The sequence below is a fragment of the Chenopodium album genome, chromosome 13, assembly GCF_948465745.1.
Source record: "Chenopodium album chromosome 13, dcCheAlbu1.1, whole genome shotgun sequence".
Taxonomy (NCBI): Eukaryota; Viridiplantae; Streptophyta; class Magnoliopsida; order Caryophyllales; family Amaranthaceae; genus Chenopodium; species Chenopodium album.
In genome coordinates this window covers 53444144-53453714 of record NC_137846.1, presented here as the reverse complement: position 1 = coordinate 53453714, position 9571 = coordinate 53444144, and the positions used below count along the sequence as shown (strand labels likewise).

At 36.3% G+C, this 9571-nt stretch overlaps 1 protein-coding gene across 1 annotated transcript; it reads left to right on the top strand.

The window, feature by feature from the left end:
- Positions 1 to 348: 348 nt before the first annotated feature.
- LOC145574974 (serine/threonine-protein phosphatase PP-X isozyme 2-like) lies at positions 349 to 9039 on the top strand. The gene is made up of 8 exons (XM_081632876.1): positions 349 to 674; positions 3701 to 3853; positions 6286 to 6348; positions 6427 to 6512; positions 6709 to 6784; positions 6859 to 7127; positions 7226 to 7304; positions 8506 to 9039. Exons 1-8 carry the CDS (start codon positions 534 to 536, stop codon positions 8554 to 8556), a joined length of 918 nt encoding a protein of 305 aa, XP_081489002.1. The 5' UTR covers positions 349 to 533; the 3' UTR covers positions 8557 to 9039.
- Positions 9040 to 9571: the final 532 nt, after the last annotated feature.

Genomic DNA, 9571 nt, shown 5'->3' with positions numbered 1-9571 from the left:
TTTGTTGAACATGAATAATACAATTTGTTTGATCCACATCTTATACTACATATTATATTTTGTCATAGGCAACTTAATTACAAAATACCTTGTTTATTTAATTTTTTTTAATAGTTATTTAATAATTTGAGCTAATTTAATAATAATATTGTCTTGTAATATACTTTGATTAAGCTCATGTCAAAAAAAAAAAAAAAAAAAGGTGGAATGTCAAAAAGTGGTGAGTAGAAATGTAGAATGATGATCAATTGAATTAGTGATGCTAAAGAGATCTAAATTAAATCCCTTGAAAATATAAAAAGGAAGAAGAAGAAACAAATCCAGGAAAAAGAAAACAAAAAACATAATAAAAGAATCAAGTCAAGAAAAATAAAAATAAAAAAAGAGAGTGCTTATTTCACTAAAAAAGAGCGTATTTTCTCTCTCCTCCTTCTACTCTTCCCAAATCTGCTCCTCCTCTCCTCCATTGTTACACAGAGGAGAGAGAAAATAGAGAGTTTTTGGAGAGAGAAAGTGAATAGGTGGATGGGAAGATGTCAGACCTTGACAGGCAAATTGAGCAGCTAAAAAGGTGCGAACCCTTGAAAGAATCTGAAGTGAAAGCACTTTGCCTTAAAGCCATGGAAATTTTAGTCGAAGAAAGTAATGCTCAAAGGGTTGATGCTCCTGTCACTGTTAGTCTCTCTCCTCTTTTCAATTTCTATTTTAAAGGTTCAATTTTTCTGGGTTTTGTTTGTTTTTTGCTCATCTTTTCTGGGGTGGATTTCTGGTGTTTTTTGTTTGATTATTGGATTTGTATATTTATTGCTGTAATTCTAGTTGTTTTGCCACTAAATTTTTCTGGGTTTTGTTTATTTTAGCTCATATTGGGTGAATTTTATATGATTGGAATTGTATAAGCATGGTTGCAATTTTAAGTGGAAGCCTTATTTAATGATTAATTAGGGGAAATATGAGAGAAAAAAGCTGATTTTGCAGTCTATATTAAGGGTTTTCGTTGGGGTTAAGCTTAGTTTCTTGTTTGAGTTGATATATTGATGATGGGCAAATTTAAAGTGACAAATTTTGATGGTTGAGAGTCTTGCGACTGATAACATAGTGAAGTATTAATAGTTGATTGGGGACTGAATATTTTTGTTTGACACTTGGCCTGTTTTTTGTTTCCCTCCTCCGGCTTGGATTGCGGGGTTGTGATAGAGATCATACAAAGCTAATGTATATAGTGTTATTTGTTTTCTACAGCAAAAGTTAGAGTTAGGGGAATGTTGGAGATATAGAGTAATAGTGTATTGAATTCGAAGCTGAGGTTTTTGTAGTTGAACATGATGGGAATGGCCGAAAGAAGAAAAATAGACAAATCCTGATGCTCTTTAATTGTATAGAAGTTTGAGCTGGATTTTGGTAGAAGTTGAGAAGTTGATTTGGAGTGGTTGATGTTCCTATAAGTATCTCTCAGGGATCTTAGTAGGATGGATTTTGGTCCAATAAGATCTTGGCTTGATAGTTTAGATGAGGTTTGGGTACATTAAGCACTCGGGATGATGATAGTTTTTTTTTTGTTTGTCAAATGTTATTTGTGTCTATGATAGATTGGCGGCACACATCCTATAGCTTTAGGGTAGAGAAATATGTATAGACATCTACAAAAGCTTCTATCTTCTTTCTTAATAGCTTTGTGACAAGAGAAATGAAACTTCTGTTGATGGTTGTAATAAAAATTCACAAGTCCTGCATATAAGCCCCAATCAGGAAGATGATGTTTTGTAGATACCATCTTAGGGGTCAATTACTTGAAAAAATCCTTTTATACAAAGAATCTGAATTTTTTCCATAACATTTGGAGGTAGCCCAACTGGTTGAAAATTTGGAATTGGGACGTTGAACCCGGCGCCCAAAAATCATGAAGTGGCCCAAAGCAAGTCAGCATTTAGTGCAGGTCGCTTGCAAACATTAAGTAGTTAGTCTATGGTTAGCATTGAGCTCCACATTGTGTAGCATGCCTAGAATGTAGTAACAAACTTTGGATGGCCCTATGGCCATATTGGCCAATACCATCATTAGTGTAGTTCATGGCTAGTGTCAAAACAAGCTAAGCTGAGTAGGGGCATTGATTCATGTCAAGCTCATGATGGCGAGGCTAGTTAGTGTTCTCGCTGACAAGCTCACACATTTATGCTGTATGCAAAGTCTGATGCGTGTGATGCTTTGCTACAAGAAGATTAAAGTTATGCCTTTCTGGCATCTATGCTTCGTTACTTCAAGTACAAGCCATTGTTTGTGCAAATGAAGCTTGCATAGATCTTGTGCTCAAATCCAAAGCCTGAATACCCAACGATATAGCTCTTCTGTGAAGTATGCATTTTGTGAACAACTGGCAAACAAGCCGTCCAGTGATAGAAACTAGTTACCTATCGTCCAATTTGCTAAGGGCAGCATAATTGTGAGGCTGGAGGCTGATTTATTCAGCTCTAGGTCAGTGCTACCTGGAAAATCCATTAGTTGGTGTGTTGGACACTTCATCAACCTGGAAAATCTTCTTTGACTTGAGATAAATTGAGTAGCACTATAGGAATTAGAATCAAAGTTGTAATGTCCTAATATTTGATAGTGCTTTAGGTGTCCCTAAGCCTTAATCAGGATTTATGGGTTTTATTCATCTCGTTATGAATCTCATAAAGCCCTAGTGGACCCTCCATGGTCTACAACAAGGCTATTAACATGATTTATTGCACGTTATTGCTGTGCTGTTGTGACCAGTAATTATACTTTGCGATTTATAGTCAAGCATGATTAGTGTAGCTTGTAATCATCTTGATTTATGAGAAGAGCTCAAATGAGCTATTTGAGGTTAATGAGGCTTTTTTTGGACTACAAAAAGTGTCTTTGCTGTTGTTCTATACCAAGTAATTTGTAGGGGTGTGTTATTTGAAATAAGTTTTCTAGTATATATATATTCTTCTCATTCATTGGTTAGCAGCTTGTATCTGTGTAAGAAATATGCCTTGAATATGATTTCGGGTCTTGGAGTAGTGAGCGATAGCTCGCGAGGTAGCTTAGTAGTTCGTAGGCAATTGTGAAGTTGCGACGAAAGTGAAGCTATAGCTCCTAGGCGAGCGAGCTATAGGTTGCGGAGTTGTTTAGGTGTGGCTGGGACTAGCGAGAGCTCACTCAACAGCGATCAAAAGCTCGGTCGCGCACAACACAAGAAGTCTCTCAAAATTGCGTGCGGCAATTTAATGCCGAGGCGGTCAAAGTTTTTCTGCTCGTCTATCTATCTTATTCCGGAGTGCTAGCCTATATATATACTTCCCTAGGGTTATTCGTAGCCGTATGATGTGTCATTGGGTGATTATTCAGAAATTTGAGAGTCTTTTGTGTATTTCTCATCCGTGAAATCTGAGAGAGATAACATTAGAAGTCCGAGAGACAATCAATTTGCTTTTGGTGTTTGGTCTCAAATCTGTTCTGAATATTCTGTATTCCCCAAAATCAATAAAACTATTGCTCTCGCCTGCCCATGGACGTAGCCAATGCATTGTTGGTGAACCACATAAATCTGTGTCTGTTTTTCTTGTTAATTTTGCATTCAATATTTGTTCTTTCTTGCATCTGTTATAACGGTTCTTCATTTTTTATATGATTTGTTAGCATGGGATGTACTTTAGAATAATTGGTGATGTCTCTTTCAATGCTTTCACAGATATGTGGTGACATTCATGGACAGTTTTATGATATGAAAGAACTGTTCAAGGTGGGTGGTGATTGTCCAAAGACAAACTACTTATTTCTTGGAGATTTTGTGGACAGAGGATTTTACTCTGTGGAGACTTTTCTACTCCTTCTTGCCCTTAAGGTATGTTATAACCTTGTTTTTTTGGCCTTAGTTTTGTTTTTTTGCTAGCTTAGTAGTCAGATGAGTATTATTGTTTAGCTAAAATGTGCGAGATGTTAGCTCTTTTTTTGAATGTACATGATGGTGATGATGAGCTGATACCCATTGAATTTTTTTTTTTTTTTCATAGTATATGCAAATCAACATTCCAAATAGTCCAGTTTAACAAATGCCCTGTGGAAAAGTACACATACTTCAGTTGCTTCTTACATCATGATGTAAGTTTAGTTTCTTGCTGTTAGTGAGCCAATTCAAGATGGTTAAAACCCAGCAACAACTGGTGCTATGATTTTACAAATTACTTAAATGTTATTAGAAAACAGTTAGACAGGATTTGATCCCTCCTATGCAATGGCAGAACTGGGGAAAATAAATTATTAATTTTATTTTGGGGTGTGTGTGTGTGAGTGTGTGGTTTTGAGTGCCTGACCTCTTGATTTTGACAAAGTTAGATTTACCATGAGTACTTGTTTTCTCTTATGTTTTATAGGGTATTATATTATTCATATTATATTAAAATAAATCCAGGCTGGCCACCTTGGTCCCCCACCTGCCATAAGGAGTTTTGGCACTCCTATTTAATTATGTACTAAGACTAAAATTACAGCGCTGACCAATCTGATGCGCTTCCAACAATGATCAAAGGTACAATAATGTATATCTTATCTGTATATGCGATTGCGGAGGTGGTAATTCTTGAATCTGTTGAGACCTGGCCTTAGGTGTGACCCTTTATATGTTAGGATTGATGTTGCTGTGAGTAAAAATGGTTATTCTCCAATGTAAGCCATTGGTCAGTTCTTCTGGATGATTTGCACTCCTAGAAAGCAAAGGGAACAGGGTGCTATGCTGGATACTTTCTTTTCACTCATTGTTCTTACGTCTCCTCAAGAAAAAGCTACATGGCCACTAATAGAGTAATAGGTCTGCAGGAACAATTAAAAACAAACTACTTCTGCTGTATGTCATCTATTTTTGTGTGATAACTGGCCTGGTTTTATAGCCATGCTCTGCATTTGGTTTCTCTTTATTTGTATGTAGTTAGCATCATTTATATATAAAGCCTTTGAAGAACTGCTCAATGCAATACATGATGGAAATGAATTGAGTGTTTTTTTCATGGGTCATGTGGCTGAGAAAAATCCATATTAGGAAGCACAAGCATCCAAGAAGAGGCTGCTTTCTATGCATTTGTTTGATGAGCAAGAAACTAATGTCTTGGTTGAGATTCAAGTCAGATTGTGAGATTCTTTTAAAGATTCAGAATTTTCTATGGTGATAGCCTGTTATCCATCCTTGACCAAACCGAGCTAGATATGAAGCACTTTGTAGGGTGTGATTGAAAAGCGTTGGAAAAATGTCCTTTAGGATTAGATGAAGCTGTCTGCTACAAAAAATAATTATCGATCAAATGATTTTAGGGGTTCATGTTAAGATTGTTGTCTTAGGCTTCAGCATCCTATTAGATCATACCTCTGAACTGTTTTTATGTCCCAAAATACAAACCTCTTCTCCTGCCTAGACCTGCAACCTGAGTTTGAGTTGACAATGTGTCTTTCATGCAACTGTAACATCTTCTTAATGGAAGTTTCTTTCAACTTCATTCCTGACTATTATATCAAATCCTATTCCCATCTTTTTTTTTAGATTATTTTATTATGATGTAACAGAAAATGGTGTTTTGTTTTGCTCAATAATTAAAGTCTTCAGTCAAGAATATGACTTCGTAGTCATAGTCCTCATAGGCGAGTGATTTGGCCCATAGAAACAAGGACTTGGAAAAAATTGTTGATACTATGTCAGCGTCTATATTCGGGGGAACCAAAGATTCACCATCTCTGGTTTAGTGTACTAAATTAAAACAGGTTATTAAAAAATGCTTAAGCTTCTTGTTATAAAATAGCAACACAGCTACTATGTATTCCGTATCAGACAAAGGGTCCTTTCCCTACCTTTAGAGGCCACAGAGTAATAGTGAGGTCAACTAATATTTGGCCAATATGGCAATTTCTTTCTTCGTTGAAACTTGAGATTGCTAGAAGCAGGACTTTGACTTGAATCAAAATAATTGTCTAATGACGAAAGTATATTGAATAGAACGTGGAATATAAACACCAAAGGAGACTCAATAAAGATGTGCTTTAGGGGAGAAATAAGGCTTCTTCACTGAAGAGTATTGGATCCTCTTATCTCCTAATGTCTCAACTCTCAATCATTATAAACTTGTTTGGAGGATTATAGTAATTTAGTGGAAGCCAGGAAAACAGGAATGTGCTTATATTTCTATTGTGCGTCTAAATTTCATCATATAAAATTAATTGTTTATGAAGTAAGGTTTCTTCTATCATTTTCTTACTGATTAGTTTGGAAACTAATTGTTTGTGTAATTATAGGTGAGATATCCAGATCGGATTACTCTTATTAGAGGGAACCATGAAAGTCGTCAAATTACTCAGGTTGTTATTTGTGTCACACCTTATTTCTGGCTCATTTCAGAAGTGCTGTTTGGTAACTGATTATCCTTTGCTTCCCAGGTTTATGGTTTCTACGATGAGTGCCTCCGTAAATATGGCTCTGTGAACGTTTGGAGATATTGCACTGATATATTCGATTATTTAAGGTTTGATTTCTTTGTTAAATTTATATGTAAATTAAGATTGCACAATGATTTCTGAGTCAATTGAGAATGTGCAATGATGTATTAATGTTAATTGTCAAGAGTCAAGTGTTGTTTATTATTTTATTTCCGCCTGTCTTTCTTGTAGCTGTGGTTTTGGCATCCACTTGTTTTTCTGAGTAACTTTATTCTATGACAGTCTATCAGCTCTCATTGAGAATAAGATCTTTGGTGTTCATGGTGGTCTATCTCCATCCATAACAACGTTAGACCAGGTTAGAAAATATATTCATATTATTTTTCATTTATTTTGGCTCCTGCTGGATCTTCTCATTGATGTATTGTTCAGATACGGACAATTGACAGAAAGCAAGAAGTACCACATGACGGTGCCATGTGCGACCTCCTGTGGTCTGACCCTGAAGATGCAGTTGATGGTTGGGGAATGAGTCCTCGTGGGGCTGGTTACCTCTTTGGTGGCAGTGTGGTTACCTCATTCAACCACACTAATAACATTGATTATATATGTCGTGCGCATCAATTGGTAATGGAAGGTTTCAAATGGATGTTTAACCATCAGATTGTTACAGTTTGGTCTGCTCCAAATTATTGTTATAGGTAATTTTGAGATTTATAATCATGTTCCCATTCATTAATAGCCATTCAGGCCATGATATAGATAACTAACACTTTGTTCTTTGGCGGGGACATTCTAGATGTGGTAATGTTGCTGCAATACTTGAGCTTGATGAGAATCTTAATAAAGAATTCCGAGTTTTTCAAGCTGCTCCACAGGTTTGTACATCTGAATATCTGATCCTGCTGTTTCTTGTTCAGTGTATACTATAGGCTGTTTGGTGACGGTAGCTGCTACTGTTCACTCCTGGCCGGAAGCCAGTGACTTGAGTTTGACTTTTAGGCCGTGTTTTGAACTTTAGCTTCAGCACAAAAGAGCTATATATTCTGGTTCTCACGGGGAAGAGCACCGGTTGAAACTAATCATGAGAAGATGGCTTGCGGACCTTTAAGTTCACTTCTCATGTTTCATTTTCATTAATGCCGATGCTAGAAAAGTTATATGTTAGCTTAAGTATTGTATCAAACATAATGCAGTATATATTATTCTTCACAACTTGCTGAGCTTTTTGTTGGGAGTTTGTTCTTTAATACTTCGTATATGGTAATCACCTGAGCAGAAAGACGTACTGATGAATTTGATGAACCTTTGCTGGTTAAGGTTTTAGCTATTAGAAAACTTAACCTTGAAAGTTGCAACCATGTTATGATGTCTTGGCCCTTTAGTTTCTGAAACTACTTCCTCATGACCTTATCAAAGTAGAGTTATACACTGGATGCTTCAAATTATGAGGATGCTAGGTACAGTTCTAGGCACTGTGTAGTCTGTATGGATGGCTGGATTGATTAGACATTAACAAGATTTTGGCCTAGTGAAAATGTTGGGTGTATTGGAGAGTACTTTAATGTATTTTAGATGCAAAAGCCATTTAACAATCACACCTGAAGTCACCAAATGAGAAAAAGTCGATAGGGAATATGGATTGTCGGTCAAAATGATGAATGGGTGCATATTGTGATAAGCAAGACTCAATGAGATACACTTGTGATCTCACCCAAAAGATCTTCTGTAAATTAAATAGAGTAAATTGTTCTGATTGAAACAGGAAACTAAATATCTTCTAGTCAAAGTGAGTGTCTTACGTACTTTTTTACATTTGTATGCTCACCAAGGACTAGTTTAGCAAGCTTTCCTTGGGTGCTAAGCCTCAACACCTTTTGGTACTAAGTAATCTCTCACTTAAACTGCTGTAACAAAATAAATTGCCCCTCTTACTGTGCCTTGTAGTACTGTCCAGGAGTGCCTGATAAATGTAGCCTTGTTAGTCCCAATAAAATAAGCTTTAAGAATATGCGATCTTTAACATCCTTTTGAAGAAATGGTACGAAGTGTATCTCACTGTTTTGTGCTTTGATACAGGAAGCAAGAGGAACTCCTGCTAAAAAGCCTGCACCGGATTACTTTCTCTAAAGATGTTGCAGGTCATGGTATACTCTGGTCAATCAGCGATTATTTAATTGTGGTTGTGAAGCTGGTACATACGAAGCAAATGAAACAATGATTCGGCTTTTTGAAGGAGCTGAGCTGTCAACCTGGGTTACGTGCGAATTTTGGGCAGTACTTGGAGCCTATTCTGCAACTGTACTGTCTGTCAGTTATCGCATGTACTTGTAGTTATGTACTGTGGAATCAAATATGGAGCTGCCCAACTCCTGTAAATCCGCAACATGGTAAAGAGGAGGGGTAGTTATGGTGTGTGAATGATTTATAGTTTGAAATAGGCTTCATTGAGATACTTAGGTGGAAAATTACACAGCAATTTCCAATGTCATTTTTGATTGTTTTGGGGAAACATTGAAGCAAATTGGCAGTGCAACAAAATGCATCATTCATTTCTGCTATACCTTTTATAACCAATTCATCTTTTACAATGGTAACTTGACATATATCTCAACATTTTAATGTCCTCAGACTCGCATCTATGAGAATTTTTACTGATCAAATATGTTCGGTCTAGTGGTAAGAGATTGGCTTTGTGACCCAGGTCACGGGGTTGACTCCCACCCATGGCTCTTGGGTTGGATCCCTTTTCTTCCCCCCACTCTCAAGAGTATGTGTTTTGACAGGCGAGGGTTTTTATTCATGTTTATACTGTGTAATTATTCATGCAGGTTATAAGAAATGAACCATGAAGCATTGATACATTGATTTTTTTTTTTTTTTTTTTTCCAATGTCGAGTTTACTGCTCTTACATAATATGAGTATCATACATATCACAAATTCTTTTGGTGCTTATAAAAGAATGTCTTGTTTATTGAAAAATCTGACTATTTACCGTAATGAAAATACTATGTTCCAACGCAACCATGCATAATTTGCCAATGATATCTCTAATAAAATAAACTAGAGCTACTTTTACTAATTGGAGTCTAGAATCCGCATAGAATCGAACTCCCAACTTTTACTATTCTTGTATGTTGTATC

Excerpts from the sequence above, each read along its gene's own strand:
- LOC145574974 (XM_081632876.1), top strand. The coding sequence starts at position 534 with ATGTCAGACCTTGACAGGCAAATTGAGCAGCTAAAAAGGTGCGAACCC. Across the intron at positions 6,349-6,426 it reads AAAGTCGTCAAATTACTCAG|GTTTATGGTTTCTACGATGA; the intron begins GTTGTTATTTGT and ends TTTGCTTCCCAG. Across the intron at positions 6,785-6,858 it reads CCATAACAACGTTAGACCAG|ATACGGACAATTGACAGAAA; the intron begins GTTAGAAAATAT and ends TGTATTGTTCAG.